Here is a 23,207-nt window from a genome sequence, read left to right on the forward strand (position 1 = left end):
TCTAAATGACATCTGTCACATTGAGGATTAACATGAGAATAAAACCGAGCAAGCTTATCTTTAGACATATGAGCTCTATGTACAACCTTAAATTGTATTAAAGCATGTTTAGAACATATAGAAGAAGAATTAACCATTTGTAAAATTTTTTCCCATTTTTCCGTTGAAATATTGTATTGAAGTTCTTTTTCCCATTCCTGTTTAATTCTACCTGATATCTCTGGTTGTATCTTCATAATCATATTATAAATAAGAGCCACTAATCTCTTCTGACAGGGATTTAAAGTAAAAATCATATCTGAAAAATCTATCAAAGTTGAATTAGGAAAGGATGGTAAAACTTTATACAAAAAGTTTCTAATTTGTAAGTATCTAAAAAAATTAGATTTAGGTAATTTAAATTTGTTAGAAAGTTGATCAAAAGACATCAAACTACCTTCAGAAAAAAGATCGCGGAAACATATTATACCTTTCCTTTTCCATACACTAAAAGCTTGATCTGTTAAAGAGGGTTTAAAGAAAAAATTAAGTAAGATAGGGCTATCAAGAACGAAGTTTTTTAGAGTAAAAAATTTACGGAATTGGAACCAAATTCGTAATGTATGTTTGACAATAGGGTTAGATATCTGTTTATTAAGTTTAGCTAAATCAACAGGGAGAGAAGAGCCAAGAACAGAAAATAAGGAATATCCTTGTGTACCATTACATTCTAAATTTACCCACTGTGGGCACAATGGTAAATCTAAATCTAATTTCCAGTATAATAAATTCCGAATATTATTCGCCCAATAGTAAAATCTAAAATTGGGTAAAGCTAAACCACCATCTTTTTTAGATTTCTGTAACTGTCTTTTACTTAATCTGGGGTTTTTATTTTGTCACACAAATGAGGAAATTTTTGAATCAATGCTATCAAAAAAAGACAGGAATAAAAATTGGTAAGGCTTGAAATAAATATAAAAATTTCGGTAAAATCATCATTTTAACAGCATTGATCCGACCAACCAATGATAAGGATAAAGGAGACCATCTAGTAGTAAGTTGTTGAATTTGATGAAGCATGGGTAAAAAATTCAATCTGAATAAATCTTTATATTTCTTGGTAATTTTTATACCTAAATAAATAAAATTATCAGTAACAATTTTAAATGGTATCCTGTCATTCAGTAAAGTTTGTGCATTTAAAGGGAAGAGTTCACTCTTACCCAAATTTAATTTGTAACCAGAAAAACTACCAAATTGAACCAACAAGGATAGAATAGCGGGAATAGAATTATCAGGACCAGAAATATATAACAGCAAGTCATCAGCATAGAGCGTATAATTTCTCATTACGGGTAATACCAGAAATATTAGGGGATTCACGAACAGCAATGGCTAAAGGTTCTAATAATAAAGGACTTAAGGGACAACCTTGTCTTGTACCACGAGATAATTGAAAAAAAGAGGATCTATAATTATTCGTAAGAACAGAAGCAACAGGTTTATAATATATTAATTTAATCCATGATATAAAATTAGAACTAAAATTAAAATTCTTCAAGGCATTAAATAAGTATGTCCATTCAACTCTATCAAAAGCTTTTTCAGCATCTAATGAAATAACACATTCTGGGGTTGTGGGTGAGGAAGTGTAAATTATATTAATCAATTTTCTAACATTAAAAAAGGAGTATCGGTTCCTAATGAAACCAGTTTGATCTCCTGAAATAATCTGTGATAGTACCTTTTCTAACCTAATAGCTAAAATTTTTGTAAGAATCTTAAGAGTCTACATTTAATAATGATATAGGGCGATAAGATGCACATAAAGTAGGGTCTTTATCTTTTTTAAGAATTAAAGAGATAGTAGCTTCATAAAAGGACTGGGGTAGTCTCTTCTTAATAAATGCATCATTAAAGATTTCACATAGCCAAGGGGAAAGCAAAGAAGAAAAAGTTTTAAAAAATTCTATAATATAACCATCAGGACCAGGAGTTTTGCCTGAATTCATCGATGAAATAGCCTCTCCTACCTCAGCCATAGAAATAGGAGCATCAAATAAACTTCGATCTTCATCTGTCAATTTGGGAATATTCAAATTGTTAAAAAAATTATCCATCATAGACAGATCACCATCAAATTCTGATTGATATAAAGATTTATAAAAATCTTGGAAAGTATTATAATTTCTTTATGATCAGTAGTCAGATTACCGTCTTGTTTACAAATTTTAATAATTTGTCGCTTAGTCGAAATAGCTTTTAATTGATTAGCTAACAATTTACCAGTTCGATCTCTATGGATATAAAATTGAGCCCTGGTCTTAATTAATTGATTCTCAATTGAAGAAGATAACAGTAAGCTATGTTCCATTTGCAGTTCAACTCTCTTCTTATAAAGTTCCTTGGTAGGAGTAACGGAATAAATCTTAACAATTTCTTTAAGTTTATCCACCAATAAAGCTATATCTAAATATCTTTGTTTTCTTTTACCAGCAGAATATGAGATAATTTGTCCACGAATAAAAGCCTTAAAAGAGTCCCAAAGTATTCCCCTGTCAATCTCTTTGGTATAGTTTGTTGAAAAAAATAAGTCAATTTGCTGTTTTATGAAGGTAATAAATTCTGGATCTTGAAACAAAGTAGCGTTGAGTCTCCAAGATCTAGTATTAATGAAAGAGTCCGAAATCTTGAAAGATAATTTCAAAGGTGCATGATCCAAAATAGCAATAGAATCATATTTACAGTCAATAACATCTGCTAATAAACGATGATCAATAAGAAAATAATCAATTCTAGAATAACTACGATATACATGTGAAAAAAACGAAAATTCTTTAACTTTAGGGTTCAAAAACCGCCATATTTCAGTAATTCCCAAATCAACCATAAAAGAGTTAATAAGTAAAGCTGATCTATTCGGAAGAGTTCAAATAGGTTTAGATCTATCCATCAAAGGATTCAAACAACAATTGAAATCTCCACCCATTATCAACATATATTCATTTAGATTAGGAAGGGTAGTAGTAAATAAACGTTTAAAAAAATCAGGGCAGTCAAAATTTGGAGCGTAAATATTAACTAAAGCCACTTTTCGGTTAAAAAGTGAACCAGTAATCAACAAAAATCTGCCCTGTGGATCAGATATAATTTCATGATGTATAAACGAGATTGAGGGGTCTATAAAAATAGACACACCCCTAATTTTGGCAGTACAATTCAAATAAAATTGTTGGCCCTTCCAGAACCTAAAAAAGCGTTGATTATCCTCCCTCCTAATATGGGTCTCCTGTACAAAGATAATATTAGCATTTAGTCTATGGAATACTTTAAATATTTTTTTACGTTTAATCGGATGATTTAAACCATTAGTATTCCAAGAAATAAAATTAATAGACTTATCCATCATGCTAATATTAATTGTATATACCATGAAAGGTTGAAAAAAACACATAACCCATAATTCAGGAAGAAGGAAAAATGGTACAGGAGCAACCGGAGAACATGACACCTCACCAATATTAATAATTTGAAGTCCGCCCATGAACTAAAAGCAAAAAAATAAAAAGCAAAAGCGTGAAAAAAGATCCCTACCCCCTCCCTCCACCCCTCGAAAGAAAGCCAAGCGGCAGGCGCATAAACTAACACTAATATTACCCCCATTTCAAGATGGCAGCTCCATGAAAAGATTAAAAAAAAACTATATAACACCCAGATTTAAATATAGGGTTGCAAAGAGAAAATGTATATCAATCAGAATGAAAAAAATAATATAATAAAACAAACGATCATTAATAAAAAAAAGTATAAACATTAAAATTTAAAAGTGTAATATACTTTTAAAAAAAATTCCATGTTCAAATACAAGAAAAATGACGTTTCAAAAGCAAAGACTTATGGGAAGAAGAAACAACATTTTGAAAAAGCCATATTACAAAATATAAATGTAAATTCAACGATCTATTAAAAAATTTAATTAAAAAAAGTTATCAAAATAGGATTAAAAAAAGATTTAATAAACACTACAATATATAATAAAAAAAGACCCAAAAAATCCAAAACATTCGTCCCATTTCCAAGTGCAGGCAAACAAATAAATGCTTACAGAAAGCAAAGTCTTATGGGAAGAAGAAACGACATCTTAAAAAAAGTAAATCCTTATTACAAAATATAAACGTGTATATCCGAAACAGAAAAAAGAATAATAAAAAAAAGATATTATAAAAAATTAAAAGAGCATCTATAAACGATGGTGATAGTAAAAAAAAAGAAACCAGACCCGTTGATCAGGATAAGAAGTTATAACCCAGCTTCATAGGTTAAAACTTAAAATGAAATGGCATCTTCTCTCCAAAAAATCTTCAGCATAACACATAGTTCAACTTGCACTAGAAGATCGATATTCTTCAATGAATTTCTTCGCTTCTTCCGAAGTATTAAAAAATTGTTGACTGTTGTCGTTCAACGTAATTCTAAGATTCGCTGGAAATCTTAAAGCTTGTTTTAGTCCAATCGAATGAATCTCTGCCATCACTGGCTTAAAAGCGATTCTCGCTCTCATTACTTCGAATGAATAATCCTCAACAATTCGAAATGTGTTGCTGTTGTGAGAAATCATACCTTTTTTACGAGCTAATCGAATTAAAAGCTCTTTCTCCCGAGGATAATGAAGGCGAACAATCACAGCTCGTGGTTTGCCACTCACAGCCGAAAACCTCGCAACTCTGTGAGCGCGGTCGATAACAGGTTTAGTATGCAAACCTTCACCACCGAAAATTTCCCACAATAATTTAGAGAAAAATTCAGTTAAATCACCGGACTCAACTTTTTCGGGGAACCCAATAATTCGCAAATTCTGTCTGCGAGATCGGTTTTCGAGATCAGTAATTTTAAACTTATACTGATCTAATGTTTTAACAGTCGAATGTACCTTCTTCTCCAGTGCTTCAATTGTATGTACTTTTTCACAAATTAATTTTTCAAGAGTCGTGATCTTATCTTCATGCCGCTGAATATCTGATGCCTGCGATTGAAGCTTAGTATCAAGCGATCTAACAACTCCTTCGAGTTCAGATATTTTCGTGGTAAGCTTATTTTCCAAACTTGCCAGTTTACTTTCCAATTTACTTTCTAGCCTGCTTTCCAGAGTTGCAAGTTTAGCATCCAGAAGATGAGAAATAGCGTCGATGGATAAAGGATCCTTAGACAATTTCTTGCTTGTAGCCATTTTAAGTTTGACAAGATTAAATCAAATATTGTTTTAGGAAAAAAAAAAGTTAATCAAAAGTATCAACTCATATGATTAGGTTCGAAAAGATTTGATTAAAGGGTGATTATAGTTGAAAAAATGAAGAGCGCCTAAAAGGCAGATGCTTACGTCGCCATCTTGAAACTCCACCCCCAAGTTCCTCCAAAATTGTGGGTTACTCAGGAACATAATTAGAACTATACTCTTATTATCATCAGGGTTTAAGCAGTTCTAAAATGTCCTGTATTCCATGCCTCACCAAAGGACATGGTAGCTTTGTAAAACATGCAATCAGGTATATGTAGACCAGCATTTAAAAATTATTCCTGTCCCTCTACTCCTTTCAATATTCTACTGGAATATTATGTATTCTCTCACCTTTTTAGCATCCCAAGAATGTATTACCCTACACTCCAAAATGAATTCTATCACGTTATTATTCTGCATATTGAACCAATACGGTGATAACTTCTTGTTGATTAGAAGTTTCTTCCTCACTATCAATCACATGGCCAATCTTCATGCCTGGGAAGTTCTTAATCTTAACCCTCTTTTGGGTCTAAATGATATAGATCGACACTTGGTAGGTAAGCATAAAAATGTAATTGATAATACTGTGAAGAAATAACAACATTTAGATAGCATTTTTCAGAATTTTAAGTTGCTCCCCTGTGACTTAGAGCCAGAGAAGTAATTTTGATGAGATTACTGTTATGATGTTTGGAGCACTGCAATTCAGAATGCACACAGCAATATCCATAATTAGTATCTAATCATTCAACTTCCTGAAATATTAGTTTAAGTATAAACATTGACAGTACCTCATACTTATTGTCAAAAACTATTGTTTAATCAATTACCAGTATTTAAAAGGGAACAGATTGTTGTGCCTTTCCTCTTTTCCAGCAACCAACGTTTGAAATTCCACATCTGAAGTTCAAAATTGCAAACTTACCCAAAAGATTCACAACGTTTACGATAGGTTTCAATTTTGTGCTGCAATGGAGTCGGTTCACTTTGACCCAAGCGGTTCACATCTAAAATAGCCATTAAATTGTCAAGTTTGTAGTAAGAAGCAAATGCCATGGCCTCCCAGACTGAACCTTCTGACGATTCTCCATCTCCCAGTAAGCAATATACACGGTAACTAGAAGCAGAGAAAAATAAAACATCTATAAAATTTCTAGATTTCTCATGCCCAGTTTAAAATCTTGTTTTAAAATTGAGGTCATCTTATGAAAGCCAATAAAAGCAAAATAAAGTAATTCAGAGTTCAAAGTTAATGCAATCTCAACATTCTCCTAAAAGCTTTAACCCAAAATTAATGAATTTAACCAGGAAACTTTGAAACAGTCAGAGGCTGACTTGATGTCAAGATCATGTCGCACAGTAAAATTGAATTAGCAATTGACACTGTCCTTTATTTGTTAACTAACTGGAGCAATTTTTTCACATTATTAGCTGGATGTCCAGTAATGTAGTCAAAGACAATATTTAAAATTGAGTTTGAATGTTTGATAAGAACATTAGATTCAGGAAAGTAAACATGTAACCAAATAACATACAACCAAAATTCTAAATTGATAAATTACTCTGAAACAAGAGCCTGATCCTAAATATTAATGCATACATAACTGTGTTTTGAGAAAACTAGTACTTTTCATAAAAATATAAAAAATATGATGATTCAGAATGGTTTTCAAATATGTGTTTTATTACTAACTTTCATACACAATTTAAAAAAAGAACTTGTGCATTATATTTAATTAATATGCCACAGTAGTGTTATTTCATGTGGAAATTATCAATTTAATTCATCAGAATCAATGGTTCAATGGTGGTGCTTAGACCATCTCTAATTCCTTAAATTTAAGTTTCCATTGCAAATATCTGTCAAAAATTATTTATAATTAGAAATATTCCCTAGTATTTAAAGGGATCCTTTTAAAGCAAGGCAATGTGTTGCAAAGTGAAAAGTATACGAACATTTAAAAAAATACATAAATCAAATTCTGGGTCTAAAGTAAAAACAAAAAACAAAAAAAGCTTATGCAGAAAGAGAAGCAGAATTATTGTTTCAGGCCAGGGACCCTTCATCAGAACTAGGAACAAGTTGAACAGTTAAATATCTCTTTCCTAGTTGAGACCAAGGATCCTTGACTTGAATACCTAACCTTTTCACTTTGCCCAGATGCTGTCTGACCTGCTGAATGCTTCCACTATTAACTATTTGACACAAGTAAAAACTTTGGAAGTCACTATGACTAAGCAGCTTTTTTTTAAAAAAAAGGAAACAAACTTATTAACAGACAGTATTTGTTGTTAGTTTCAGTTCCCACCCATTGCCCATGGCTGAACAATTTCCAGTAATAAAATTGCAGATTTATCAATCCAATTTGCTAATAAAAATTGTGAAACACCTATTCATGCCTTATTTGCATGGAATTTAAGTAAATCCTTAGCAAGCAAATTTGGTATCCCTTAACCCTCAACATCCTCAGCAATTTCAATCACCAGCCTCATCACATCAAGCAACATCAACTAAGATCCTGCATTTCATTAATTCCTTTGCAACTTTCACTATTTCTTTTAGAGTTGAACATGTATTTACCTCCATTTTCCATAGGGGCACCAGAGTATGGTTAACATTTAGTATTTACTAAAGTTCATGAGCTTAGCCTATACTTGTTTTATTATGGCCACTGAACCTGACCTACATTTGAAGAGGACCAAAATAAAGTTAGAATGAACTACTGAGTTAAATGGGCAGGTGTTTCTGAATTTGAAAGCCTAAACATTCAAAGACATAGCCAGCAATGAGAGGGTCAAAGAAAGCGAACATGCAGAGGGGGGGGGGGGGGGGAAAGCACAAGTCCTCAGGGCAGTAGGCCTGTCTAAATGACAAAACAAAGGTAAATAAAAACTTCAGTGGGAAAAAAAATGTTAGTTTTGAGAATAATAATTTTTTTAAATACAGAAACTAGAAGTTTTGGAGGAACATAGCAAGTGAAAAGGTGCCAAAAGTAATCAGAAAGGTTAGTGCAGTTTAGTCTTTATTTCTAAGAGCTGAAATAAGAAAATGGTTCAGTTACAGAATGTATTGGTTCAAGGCCTTCAGCAGTGCTGTAGATTGTTTTGGATATCAGTCTTAAAAAGATGTACAATCTTGAGGGGTATAAAGAAAAAAAACATGATGATACCAGGGTTTAAAGATGTGCACAGGTTGCATGAATATTACTTATATTATTGATGTTCAGCTGTGAACAAGGGATTTAATAAGGAAGATTTTTGACCAGGTTAATACCAAGAAATTTTTAAAAGGGGAAACTAAAGGCACCATACATTTAACATTGGAGCTTAACTATTTAGATATAAAAATCAGAGAAGTTTCTTTACACGAGAACCAGTGGAAATTTAGAACACTCTGCAGGAAAAAAAATACATTGAGGCAAATGAATTTTTCTAGACAAATAGTAATAATTTTCTAATTACTCCACTGATAGAAATCAAAGCTAATGATAGCAGCCTGATTTTGTTGAATGGCCGAAGAAGTGAAAGACTGAACGTCATGATGTTTGTGAAAATTTTGAAATATCAATGTGCACAACAGGTTGCAATAAAAAGAGAAAAATCTGCATGCATGACTAAAACTACAATTTTAGTATAAAAAACAAAAAAGAAAATGATTTGGTTTTTAAGAGAGCTTAATGAGATAAAAATGATCACCTGGCTTTATCAAAATATTTCCCAGTATAAGCCATTCCTGCGGCAGCTCCCAGACCTTGTCCTAAGGATCCAGTAGCAACGTCAACAAAAGCTTGTTTCTGAAAAAACAACAAAAGACAAAAGTATGACAATATGACATGGGACATAATCCTTGAGTTTTAAGATAGCTACAGATAAAGATAATATGGACCTTGCAAGAGAGTATTAAATTGGAGTAGAGCAGTTAATTGCAATAGCTGCCAACATCTGACATATGGAGGGTGTTTAAAGACCAAATGCAGTGTATAGAACAGGTATGTTCCAGCCAGAAGAAAGGACAAGGATGGCAAAGTAAGAAAACACTAGATGTCGAGGGTGGGGTTGAATTTCCATCAAGAAAGAGTACTTGAATCTTAGGAAGCTAGAATCAAACAGAGCCCTTGAGGAGTAAAAAGAAGCCAGAAAAGAACTCCAGTAGGGAAATAGGAAAGCTCAGCTGGACAAGGAAAAGTCTTTGGCAAGTAGGATTAGAGGGAATCTCAAGGCATTCTATATATACACCAGCAGCAAGAGGAAGTCTAGGGAAATGGTAGGACCACTGAAGGATAAAGGGGAAAAACATTTGCTTGGGTGCAAAGGATGTGGGTAAGGTTCTTAATGAGTATTTTACACCAGTATTTACGAAGGAAAAGGACATGGAGGATAATGAGATTGGTGCCGAGAGTAATAATACACCAGGGCATCTCAGAGTACAGAAGAAGATAGCGTTGGGTCTCTTAAAGAGCATTAAAGTGGATAAGTCCTCAAGTCCTGATACCTGAGAAAGGCAAGTGAAGAGATTGGTGAGGCTTTGACCAATGTATTTGTGTCCTCTCTAGCCACAGGTGAGGTCCCGGAGGACTGGCGAGTAGCTAATGTTGTTCCATTCTTCAAGAAAGGAACCAGGGAAAATCCTGGAAAATATAGATCAGTGAGTCTCATGTCAGTGGTAGGGAAATTACTGCAGAAATTTATCAAGGATATGATTTATGAGCATTTGGAAAACTATCGCCTAATTAGGGAGAGCCACATGGCCACATGTGCAGGGCCAATTCTGTCTTACTAACTCGACTAAGTTTTATTCCCCCCACAAGATTACGAGGGTGATTGAAGGTGCAGCAGTGGCTGTGGTCTGCATGGATTTTAGTAAAAGGCATTGTTCCCTCTAAGCTGCACATCCACATAGTAATTGAAATGCTCCCATGCACATCAGTTTTTTTGCTGTGCAGCTGGAATTGCATGCAGCTGAAAAATACTTACAAAATGTAAAAGATTTTATTTGCTGTATCGTATTTCATTTATACCCTTCAATTAATATCAAAAATATGCAATTTTTCCAATCTTCATTCTAAATATTAACAATATACATTCTACAAAAAGAAACATTTAAAGTTCCATGTGGCATTCAGGTAGTATAAACGTTTCCCACTCAGAGCAATGGTTGGCCCACACAGCCGTAAAAAAGTAATTCAAGGGAATGTTGGCAAGATCGCTTATGGGAGCCTCATCCAGAATATCAAGATGCATGGGATGCATGGTGAATTGGCAATTCAGATTCAGAACTGGCTTGCCTATAGAAGACAGAGGATACTGATCAAAGGGACTTACTCTACGTGGTGTTCCCCAGGGATCCGTATTAGCAACTCTGTTGTTTGTGATGTACATAAATAGCTTGGATTAAAATGTAGGTGGACGGGTTAGTAAGTTTGCATTTGATATAAAGATTGGTAGTTTTCTAAATAGTGCAGAAAACTAGCAAATAATTCAGCATGATATAGACCATTTGTAGATTTGGGCAGAGAAATGGCAGACGGAGTTTAACCCAGCCAAATGTGAAGTGTTACGTCTTGGCAAGTCAAATGTAAAGAGACAGTATACTGTTAAGGACAAGAATCTTAACAGTGTTGATGAGCAGAGGGATCTTGGGGTCCAAGTTCATAGCTCCCCGAGTTATACAGGTTGATAGGGTGGCAGAAGGCAGGTGGCATCCTTACCTAAATATACCAGGATGCTGTCAGCATGAGAAGCACTGAGTTGAAAATTCAGGTAATTATGTTGCAGTTTTATAAGACTGGTTAGGCTGCATCTGAAATATTGCGTACAGTTTGTTGCCCCATTATAAGAAGGATGTTGAAGCTTTGGAGAGGTTCCACAGAAAATTAACCAGGATGCTGTCAGGATTAGTTGGTGATTTGATTACTAATTTAATTGGTTTGGCACAACACTGTGCACTGAAAGGCCTGTTCCTGTGCTGTACTGTTCTATAACAAAGTGCTGGAAAGAAGACAAGTGGATACAAGTAGTTTTATATCCCCCAAAGAAACATGCAGCTTCTTTCACTTTGCCTTGGACTTTAAATTTCTTAGAGCAGCCCAAATGAATGTGGTCACGCCTTAATAATGACAGCTGCTACAGACTCCAGTGAAATTAAAAGGTATTACCCCTTTCCATTCCCCAAATTAAAGTGCATTAGCAAGTGTTCCATAGTACATGAAGATGACATTTCCTTAATACTCACTGGAACAGGGTGCCCTTCAAGAATGGAACCCATTTTCCTCAGTGTTGGTAACTGATCCAGTTTCAGGTAACCAAGTTCTGCCCAGACAGCATACAGTATTGGAGCTGCATGGCCCTAGAACAAGAGTTTCAAAATAGCTTAATTTTGCATTTTAATAAAAACTCTATCAAAGATAAACGGAGTTAAAGTCATTAGAGCAATATTACTTATAAGAAAATACACAAGCACAAAAATTTGGTCTGTTCCATTGGCAGCCTATAGTAGACTCAGCTCTAAATGTGAAGGGCCAGGCAACCTCCACTTGAATCTGTTATGTGGGAGCCAGACTGCTGAGTCTTACATTAGTGGTGGGGAAATTACTGGAGAAAATTCTAAGGGACAGGATTTATGTACACTTGGAAAGGCAGGACTGATTAGGGATAGTCAGTATAGCTTTGCAAGGGGAAAATCCTGTCTCAATAATTTTGTTTAAAATATTCTTAGAAGGAAACAAATGAAGTTCATGAAGACAGGCTAGTAGACTTTGTTCATATGGACTTTAGTAAGGTATTTGACGTGGATCCAGATGATAAGCTGCTCCAGAAGTTTTAAAGTACATGGGATCCATGAAGTTAGCTCAGTGGTAGGAGGCAGTGGTATAACGTTTTTTTTTTAAAAATTAAAAGCCTATAATTAATGGTGTACACCAGGAATTGGTGCTGGGGCTTTGTTTTATGTGACATAGACTAACAACTTGAATGTGAATATAAAAGTGAAGATGGATATTATTAGCAACTTTGCAAATGACAAAAATTGGTGAGATTATGGATAGTGAGTTTGATCAGTTAAGGCTACAACAGGATATAGAACAGCTGGAACGTTGGGCAGAGTATTCACAGATGGGTCTTAATCCCACCAAGTGTGAGCTGTTACACTTTGGAAATCAAATAGGGATAGGACATAATTTATATTGTATTTGGCAGGGCATTAAGGAATGTTAATGAAGTGAAACACCTTGGAATCCAAGTCCATAGTTTCCTGAGAGCAATAAAAGAGGTCAATGGGCCAATGAAGAAATACCATGCTTGTTTCGTAAATCATTGCACAAAATATAAGAGTTCTTACATTATGTTGCAACTTCACAAAATACTGGTAAGATCACACTTGGAGTATTGTGCAGTTTTGGTTGCTACAAAACAGGAATGTTATGATTGTTTCAGAGAGTGCAGATATTCACCAACATGTTGTCTAGATTGTAAGACTTTAATTATTGGGAGAATGGATAGGTTGGACTGGTTTCTGTTGGAGTGAATAAGGCAAGTTGGCATAAATAGGATACAGTATATGCAACAAAAGTAGTTTTCTCAAAGTAGGACTATAAAAGAGTCCAAGTTTGTTTAAACATATAAATGTGCAGATGGTAGTTGATCCCTGGAATTGACTACCAGAACAGGTGATAGAAGCATTTAGACAGGCAGTTAAGATACAAAAAGACTGTCCTCACATGGACAAATGGGATTTGTGTAGATGGGCCAAAAACAATCAGCTTGGACATGTTAAGTTAGAGGGTCTATTTTTGTGCTGTTTGATTCTGGTAGCAAAAGGTGTGCTAGATAGTTCAGAATAACATTTTGATTTTGATCAATGAGATGTGCCTTATTGCTGAAAATTGAAAGATCATCTGAGACTGACCATTTGCTTTGGGACAAATATTAGTTTGTGATTGTCTGCTGCTAAGAGATCAGCCTCATCACTGGCAATGAGCAATCTGACAGCCTCACCACTCATCCAGTAACCACTCAACACATTTTATTAAGTAAGAGCAATGAAATACCACAGGAGAATGAGGCAGATTATTGCATTTATCTACCTTAGCTTCTTTTACAAAAGATGTGTAAACTTTTTTAAAACATAAAAGGCAAAAGGAGAGCAGGACCACTCCAGCAAAATGCTAGTAGAGATATAGAGTAGGCACAGTGGGTAGCAGGTCATATTATTGCTTCACAGGTCCAGCGATCCAGATTTGATCCTGACCTATGGTGCCATTTGTGCAAGCATACCCATTTACCCAAGCTTCCTTTCCCTTTTCTGAAGGTTGCTGGCTTAAATAATTACTGCCAATTAACCCTAGTAGGACAGTAGGAAAATCAGGGCGATGGGCAGGCAAGAGAATTGGTTCTCGAGACACAAGTGGTGGAACAGTCAGGGTCAAAACTGACTTGATGGGCCAAATAACTCCCTTCCATCCTACATATGAATAGTTGAATTTACAATTAACAGGAGTTTACATTTAACAACAATACTACTGATTTTTAACATGCAACTAATCCTTACTAAGTGTTCATCAATTGAAAAAATCCAAGTTGTTAAAATAAATAGTTATGAAGTACAACTTTAATGGTTTCTGAATTCAATTTCATCTTTCAATCTTGTTAAAAATTATGGCTTTATCAATGAACAACGCTGATTATTTTCATCTGTTCATCAGGCAAGATTTTGACCTACTGGCTGAATGTGCAAGTCAGACTTTCTCATCTCCTATCTGACTTCAAATAACTTTGTAGCATATTCCTAAGTGAAATGTTTCATAATTGATTAGTTTTGAAAAAAAAAATCAGAAAAAAGTCAGCAATCAAAATACACTCATAACAACTTAAAACTACATTTTGTGGAATTATTACACAGAAGATTAATTAAAATTCTAATGCATTTTCTTTTTCAACATTAGAATGTTCATAACTTACTGTATTCTACTCAAGGCTTGATAGTTTGTCTGATTATCTGCTAACAATTCAAGGCAAAGATTACAAGACTTAATGACGACTTTTCCTTCTTATTGGATCACCATTACCTTTGAAAGTATAAAGCGATCATTGTTGGGATTCCTCGGATCTTGTACTTTGAATTTCATGGTGTGGAAGAACAGGACAGACATGATTTCGGCTGCACTGCAGCATGATGTAGGGTGTCTGTAAATCAAATAAACAGCAAGCTAACTTGAACACAGTCAGAGTCTGACAGTAATCATCTTCAACTCTGCAGCATTCCCACTGCCTCCCACATTCCAATGACTTACGGGTTAGTAGGTTAATTGATCAAAAGGGTGTAATTGGGTGGCATGGACTCATTGGATGGGAAGGACTTGTTACTGTGCTCTAAATAAATAAAATTAAAAACAAATCTGTGAGTCTTCCATATTCACTGACAATTGAAGAGATCACTGATAGATGGATGAGAATGGTAAATCTATGGAATTTGCTGCTACAGGCAGCTGTGGAGGCCAAATCATTGGATATATTTAAGGCACAGGTTGATTAGTCAGGGTCTGAAGGGATACAGGGAGAAGGCAGGGGATTGGGGCAAATTAGGGAACTGGATCAGCCATGATAAAATGGCAGAGCAGGCTTGATGGGCTAAATTGCCTAATTCTGCTCCTATATCTTATGGTCTCATTTCCTTTTAGAGTAGGCAATTATTTTAGATGTGATTAATTGCAATTTGCAAAATACTTCATTAAAAAAAAATTGTGTTTACCACAGTTTCAGAACTGCATTTGAAAACAAATTACAATTAAAGACTGATGTACACAATTTTGGCAACAGTAGTCTGGGAATATATAGATTGAAAATGAGTTCATCTTTCTGTTTAATTATCTCATTTTGAAATGGAAAGCACACCCTTTTCTAAATAGCAGACCATTGTTTCAAAGCATAATAAATGATCCTATCTTTCACACCCCAGTAAATTCTTTATTTTAAAAGTTACTACACCAAAGAACAAGCTACTATAATATATAGCATTCTTCATCAATAACATTAAAAGCTTTTTCTGAAAAATGTAATTTGCTTAACAATAAAAATATCTTAATTAAATATGAAAAATTGTCAATAGACAAAGCAAATATCTGAACATATGGCACAGGATCAATCATTCACTGATCGAAATAATAAACCAATCTCCATATTAGAAGCAAATTATTAAAAATATTTGGCAATCAAAATCTTAATGTTTATTGTAATTTTTATTTGTTGTTATCTTAAGAGGAGACGCTAGCTAACCATATCTTCAACTAATGAAAACAATATTAATTTGTTAAATAAACAAAATAATTTGGAAACACAGGAAATATCATTTCAACAGATTAATAATAAATTGGATTCGCACTGCATACCACTGTTGCTTTTAGTAAATATCTTCCATGCAGGTTAGAGCACAGTTAATTTTGTACAGAACCTCAGTTCCACCAAATGAAATCCCAAATGGAACTGGATTACTTAAGACACATCATATGTTAAATATTGATGCTTCACATGCTCCAGTCCTGAGCAAGCCTTTCATGCTATACTTAACCAGTTTCCATCAAAATTCTGTGTCTTGCTAAAATGACCTAAACCTGTAATAACAGGTAATAAGAACAAAGTAAATCACTATAGTAGACATTGAAACAGAAAACTAAACATTTCCTTTGAAATCTCCTTACTGCTTTATAGAGACATTCTAGTTGATATTGATTCTACATATAAAAAAGATACAGCACTCAGTGTGGTTAATACATTTCCTATTTTATGAACAGTAAAATATAGCTGTCATTAATACAGAAATGCTAGAAATATTCAGCAGGTCAGGCACTAAGAGAGAAAAACAGAGGCAATAGTTCAAGTTCATAGCTTACCAGAGCTGAGTAAAACTAGAAATCCAACATATGTAATAGAGAAAGGGGAAAGGTGGAGGGAACTAGGAGAATATTTGAGAGAATGGACTCCCAAAGAGATGACGATCAAATGATGGTGGTGATTGCAGGTGACTTGCCTAGAGCAGATAAAAATAAGATAACAGAAGAGGGAAAAACAATAATGGAACAGTTTTGAGAATGTGTGTTTTTCTGGAATAACTAAACACAAAAGATTCAGCAGATGCTGGAAATATTTCTCTTTTTAACCACTTCTGTTTTTCCCTGGAAGGAAACTTTTACTTTTTATTCATGACTAATCTATGGCAGCAAGAGATCACAGGCAATTACTAAAGGAACACCACAAGCAAGACCTTTCCTGTTTTCAAATAAGACCTATAACCTTACAATGAAGGAACAGGCCTTCAGCTACCATGATTACTGTGAGTCTAACTTAATCTCATCTGCACGCACATGGTCTGTTTACCTCCATTTCTTGCCTGTTTGTGTCTAAATGTTTCATAAATGTTGTTATTGCATCGGCCAGAGGGTGGTGAATCTATGAAATTCATTGCCATTGATGGCTGTGGAGGCCAAGTCACTGGGTATTTTTAGAGTGGACTTTGATAGGTATTTAATTAATAAGGGCATCAAAGGTTATGGGGAGAAGGGGGGCTAAGAGAACATAAATTAGCCATGACAGAATGGCAAAGTAGACTCAATGGTCTAACACCTAATTCTGCTAAGTCCCATGGTATCTGTTTTTGCCGTCTCCCCAAGCAGCTCATTACAAGCATGTACCACTTTTTATTTAAAAAAATCCTGCGAATCTCCTAAATTTTCCTGCTCATCTTAAACCAATGCTCTATAGTATTTTGACCTTTCCACTCTGACCTATCTATACCTTTCAATTTTTATACACCTTCATCTGATCTCCCCTCAGTTTAAATGATCCACAAAAAATAATCCAAGCTTGTCAGGCCTTTAGTTATAAAATATACTCAATTCCAAGCAACATTCTCCTGTACCCTCTCCAAAGCCTCCTCTTCCTTCCTAGTGTATGGTGACTGCTCATCTTGTGTATCCAATGCCCCCATTGATGGAGGGAGAATGCCTCACACCTTCATTATCACCCTATCCACTTGTTGTTACTCAAGGTGCCCATGGACTTGCACCCCAAGATCCCTTTGCACATCACTGCTTTGAAGGGTCATGCCATTTACTATAAACTTCCCTCTTACACTTGACCTCCCAAATGAACCACTTCACTTGGCAGATTAAGCGCCATTTAAACACTTTGTTGCCCAAATTTCTATCTGATCTATATCCTACTGTATCCTTCAATACCTTCCTCATGATCCACAACTTCCAATTTCTATATCATTTGCAAACATACTAATCAACCCACTTGAAAGTCTCCCAAAGTGAGCTGACTATCCCAAATAACTAATCTTAAAAATGAGCAGTGTGCATTTCAGACACTCCCCAAGAAAAATCATAAGCCTTAGTAGTAACCAAGCAGTACTGCTAAAGCCAAAAAGATTCAGCCCAGCGTTATCTGCATAGCCTCGGGATTACTTATTCACTTAGCCACAAGGTGGTCAATACTGTTTGACTAAAAGAAAACTCAATTTCTCAGATAATTATAAAGACGTTCCTTCAAATGAAAACCCTTTCAAGAATTCATGCTCATCATCTTGATAACTGGAAATACCGGTTTCACGTGAGTTTCAATGAAGACAACTGAGTAATAGTCGGAGGGGTTAGATTAAAAACTGGTGAACTAGCCAGGAATTAAACCTAAGACGATATTTGCCCTTTGTTATCATTTTTTCTACTTAATTTAAATCCAACAAAAAAAATTAGTCAAGATATTGACTATTTAATATACTGGAATTTTTTTTTCAAATCAGTATATCGAAATTACTTCACTCTTCGACTTTTGCGAAAGCAGTGCCTACCCCAGCGGTAGTTAAAATCAACTAACAGTGCGGATTCATTGTGGCGATCCGAGTAGGTTTGCTGATCCACACCGACCTGGGACTTTGGGATTGAGGAATGGAGCGCGGAACAAAACAGGGGAAAAAATGGCAAGGGATATTAAAGTCCGGGGCTGCCGCCATCTCCTGACAAGCGGGCTCAGGCCGAGCAGAGGCCTCCTCCAACATGAAGATTTACTTCAGACCGCCGACACTTTGTGAGAAGGATCCCTTCTCCTTCGGTTCCGGGTGGCCGCGCTTTACAGACGCCTTCACTTGGTGTTGGGTCTGGCAGTTTATTAATTTCTGCAGGGTGTCCGGGCGGCGGCGGCGGCGGGAAAGCGTCGCTCGCACACCGCGTGAGTTGGCCCGACGGGCGGATCGTACCTACCCCGACCCAGCCTCGGTGGTGGAGGTGATGGAGTGAATCCTCAGCGTGTTGGCCATGTCCTTCAGGGCCTGCAGGGTGCAGGCATCGGGTCTGTGGTAGCACGCCATGGCAGCTCCGTTTCTGCCGAGAGGGAAGAGGGAGTTTCCTGTGCACCGGCACTGAGAAGGGAGGAGCTGAGCTCAGCCTATCGGCCTCCCATCAGCAACCTGACAGGCTGAGCAGAGGAATGCGCCGGCCCATGCTGCACGTACTCTGCTCACATTCAGGTTACCCCATTGATGAGGGCTTAGCCAGAGTTGACAGGAGGTCAGTCTTGCGCCTTTTAATTCGAAGAGACAGAGAGAGATTGGTAGGAGTCAGCAATTAAAGTGGAAGTAAGATTTGCAAAAGTGCATGAGCAGATGGCTGAAACAGGAAGGTACGTCGAAAGGCTTTCCAAGAGGTATCCCAGAGCGGGTCATGTCCTAATATCTCCTGGTATTTGGCGCTGTGTCAATATTTACCCAGTGAGCACTCCCAGAAGAGTATGGAGCAATGTTCGAAAAGAAATGTGCTGGAAGAATGCAGCGGGTCAGGCAGCACCAATGAAAGGAAGTGAACAGTCGACGTTTAGGGCCGAGATCCTCCGTCAGGGCTGGAAAGAAAGGGGACAAAAGCCAGAATGAAAGGTTGGGTGGAGTGGGGTATGTACTGGTGGGTAATAGGCGAATCCAGGCAAGGGGTGGGGGTTAGGAATGTTGTGAAGTGCTGGGAGGTGATAGATGGATGAGGTAAGGAACTGAGGAAGATGGAATCTGAAGGAAAATTACAGTGTACCATGGAATAAAGGGAATAGGCAGATCATGAAGAAGGGAAGGAAAGAGAATAGGTAAAGGGGATGGTTGGGGGGGGGGTAATGAGGGAAAACAGGAGAGTGGTTACTGGAAGTTAGATAAATCAATATTAGGTTGGAGACTACCAAAATGGAATATTGTTCTTCTAATTGCTGCCTAGCCTCTTCTGCCAAGCTGAGAAGTGGCAATGGACGGACACATGGGAATGGAGAGTGGAATTAAAATGGGTTGCCACTGGGAGGTCCTCCTTTCTTTCCACTCCCCATGAAGGATTGTGTCCGGAAATGCCAGTTGTTCATTTCCCTCCATCGATGCTGTTTGACCAGCTGAGTTCTTCCAAAATTTTGTGTATATTGCTCCACTTGGCATCTGTGGTCTTAATGTCTGAAGTGTATGGAGATATTTTACTACTGTTAATGCACTAGGTATTTTCTTGCTCTTGTCTTCATTTACAGGAAGGAACGAAAAGCAAGCCCACTGACATGGTAGTCAACAGTCTTCAAAGAGGCGAGTTTTAGCACTGAAAAGCTATCAACTGAAGAACTGCAGTGTACTGTTTGTTTATTAATTGCTGGTGGAAACAAATAAATATAAAGTTTTGAGGCATATGAAATGAGTGATTGAAATGTACAATATTGCATATTCTGATTTTATTAAATCTTGTGGTAGTGTGGTTAATGAAGGAGACTCAGAGAGGCTTCAGAGAATATAGATATTATGTGAATGGGTAACGGTATGGAAGATGAAAGTGGAAAAATAAAATAATCCATTCTAACAGGAAAAAAATGTAGAGTTTTTTAAATGGTGAGAGATTGTAAGGCATTTGTTTTTGGGAAGACATCAGTGCCTTTGTATACAAATTATCCTCAGGTTGACAATGATAGATACTTTATTGATCCCAAAGGAAATTACAGTGTCATAGTAGCATTACAAGTGTACAGATATACAAATATTAGAAGAGAAGTAAGAAAGAATAAGAAGTTATTTACCTCAAACAGTCTAGCAGGAGAGGGTCATCACTTCCCTGGCTATAGGTTGACTCATTATAAAGCCGAATGGCCAAGGGTAAGAATATGGCGCTCTTTGGAGCAGCGCATTTGTCTTAGTCAATCACTAAAAGTGCTCCAAGATGGCACACAGAGGGTGAGAAACATTGTCCAGAATTGCCAGGATTTTCCCTGGGGTCCTTTGTTCTAACACAGCCTCCAGTGTGTCCAGTTTGACTCCTTGACAGAGCCAGACTTCCTGATCAGTTTATTGAGCTTGTTGGCATTTACCATGCTGATGCCATTGCCCCAGCACACCGTTGCATAGAACTGGCAACAACAGACTGGTAAAGCGTAAAGGAGAGGACTGTATACTCTGGCCCTTCTTGTACACAGCCTGTGTCTGTCATCCAGGTGCACCCCCAGGTACTTGTAGGTCTTCACCACATCCACATCCTCACCATCAATAGTAACAGGAAGCAGTGCAGGAGTCTTCCTAAAGTCCATCACCATCTCCTTTGTCTTACTGATGTTGAGCGGCAGATGATTAAGTTATCACTGTTTGATAAAGTCCTCCGCCAGGGCCCTGTATTCATCCTCCTGTCTTCACTTTAAATACCCAACTGCTGCCGAGTCATCAGAGAATTTCTGCAAGTGACATGACTCAGTGTTGTATCTAAAGTTTGAGATATACAGGGTAAACAGGAAGAGAGAAAATACAGTTCCCTGTGGGGCCCGGGTTCTGTTTACAGCCATGTCAGATGCACAGCTCTGAAGCAGCACAAACTGTGGTCTGTCAGTCAGGTAGTCCATTATCCGAATACAATGGGAGTGCCAACCTGATTTGAACAGAGCTGTTCCCCCAGCATTGAGGGCTGTATGGTATTGAAGGCACTTGAGAAATCAAAAAAGCATGATCCTCACAGTGTTTCCCTGCTTATCCAAATGGAAGTAGGCTCTGTTCAGGTAGGTGACAGCATCGTTGACTCCAATTTGAACCTGGAGGGCAAACTGCAGAGGATCGAGGGCTGATCTGATCAGGGGTCGGAGGTGAATCAGGCTGGCCCCTCTAGGGTCTTCATGATGTGTGAGGTTAGGCCCAATGGACGGTAGTCATTCAGGACATGGTTAGCCCCTCTTGAGTACTGTGACCACAAATGATGTTTTCCACACAGTTGGGACCCTTTTTCACATGCAGGTGGAAATAAAGAAAAACTAGAAAGACTAGGAAGTATGGTGCCCTTTATTGCAAAATTTGTGTACAAGAGAAGGTACCTTTTATTCCAACTACACCTGGTTGTATACAGAATGTCTTCTCTACTGTGGTAAGAAAGAAGATAGAGAAAATGAACCACAGGGTTTACCATATTTATTTCTTAAATGGCTGGTTTGTTGTGTGAGGAGTAATTAAGCAAAGTGATTCTACACCCAATTTTAGAATGCTGAGTAAGTGTATTCATAATACACATAGAACTCTCCTGGGACTTGAAAAGGCAGATGTCTCTTGTGGATAATGTTTCCCATGGCTGGGATGTCCAGAAGGAGAGATCCTAATCTCAAAAAGGGTTCAGCAATAATGTTAATGCAGCAAAATTATTCATGGGCAACAAGTCAAAACAAAATGTTTATATGAAGACAAGGTGAATTCTCCATCTAACTTTTTGATGGAAAATACTGAAGAAATGGACATTCATAGCATTCTGAACTTTAACCTGCAATGTTTTTACAATGTTATCTTTTGTATACTGAGTGACCTTTGCATTCAAGTCAAATATTAAAGCATTTAATTATTTGAGTTAGTGCACTAGGGTAATACATTGTTTTCACAGTGAAACTATTATCCAAGAAAATATTCAATAGAAAAGACACTTCAGCGATATTCACACGGTGCTCTAAAGATAATTTATTGCCATTGGGTTGCTCAGATGGCTTCGAGTTTCAGCCTCATCCTTTAGGCAAAAGAGCTTGGATGAGATTTCCCAATTTGTATTTGCTGTATTTGTCTTGAAGCAAACAAATATTTCAGGTAAGAGCTGCAGCCCTTCTTTAATCAACTCTTTTCAAAATTGTCAAGAAATTCTCTAGGTTCTTATTATGATAGTCATAGTCATAGAGTAATACAGCACAGAATCAGACTTTTTGGTCCAACTCGTCCATGCTGACCAAGGTACCCAACTGAATTAGTCTAATTTTTATTTATTTATTGTGATACAGCGTCGAACAAGCTCTTCCATCTGTCTGTGATGTCACTTTTAGTGAACTATGTACTTGATCTCCTAGGTTCCTCCATTCCTCAACACTTATCATTTGTTCAAATCCTACCCTGGGAGATTATAAGTGAAGTGGGTCAACAACTTTAAATTACTTGGTGTAATCATTTCAGAGGATCTGTCCTGGCCCAGCACTTATGTGCCTTTACCAAGAAAGCATGGTAGCACCCCTACTTTCTTAGAAGCTTGTGATGATTTGTTATATCATTTAAAATTTTGATAAACTTCTGCAGATGCATGGTGGAGAGTATATTGACTCATTGCATCATGGCCTGGTATAGAAACACCAATGCCCTTGTACAGAAAGCCTACAAAAAGTAGTGGATACGGTGCAGTCCATCACGGGTAAAGCCCTCCCAACCATTGAGCACATCTACACTGAGCGGTGACGCAAGAAAGCAGTATCAATCATCAAGGACCACAACCAGTCAGGCCATGCTCGCTGCTGCCTTCTGAAAGAAGGTACAGCAGCCTCAGGATATGCACTACCAGGTTTAGAAACTGTTATACCCTTCAACCATCAGGCTCTTGAACCAGAGGGGATAACTTCATTCACCCCAGTACTGAACTGTTCCCACAAAACTCTGGACTCACTTTCAAGGACTCTT

The 23,207-nt window shown here is 36.7% G+C and overlaps 1 protein-coding gene across 1 annotated transcript in view; it reads right to left on the reverse strand.

Moving 5' to 3' along the window:
- LOC132377784 (transketolase-like) overlaps nt 1-18,782 on the reverse strand; it is a 42,194-nt gene extending 23,412 nt beyond the window's left edge. Inside the window, exons 1-5 of the mRNA XM_059944134.1 lie at nt 18,511-18,782; nt 14,323-14,440; nt 11,493-11,606; nt 8,957-9,054; nt 6,186-6,377 (exon numbers count right to left, since the gene is read on the reverse strand). Coding sequence (XP_059800117.1) covers nt 6,186-6,377; nt 8,957-9,054; nt 11,493-11,606; nt 14,323-14,440; nt 18,511-18,617 — 629 coding nt within the window. The 5' untranslated portion in view covers nt 18,618-18,782. The remainder of the gene's footprint in view (nt 1-6,185; nt 6,378-8,956; nt 9,055-11,492; nt 11,607-14,322; nt 14,441-18,510) is intronic.
- Nucleotides 18,783-23,207: the final 4,425 nt, after the last annotated feature.

This window comes from Hypanus sabinus, chromosome 19 (genome assembly GCF_030144855.1).
Source record: "Hypanus sabinus isolate sHypSab1 chromosome 19, sHypSab1.hap1, whole genome shotgun sequence".
Taxonomy (NCBI): Eukaryota; Metazoa; Chordata; class Chondrichthyes; order Myliobatiformes; family Dasyatidae; genus Hypanus; species Hypanus sabinus.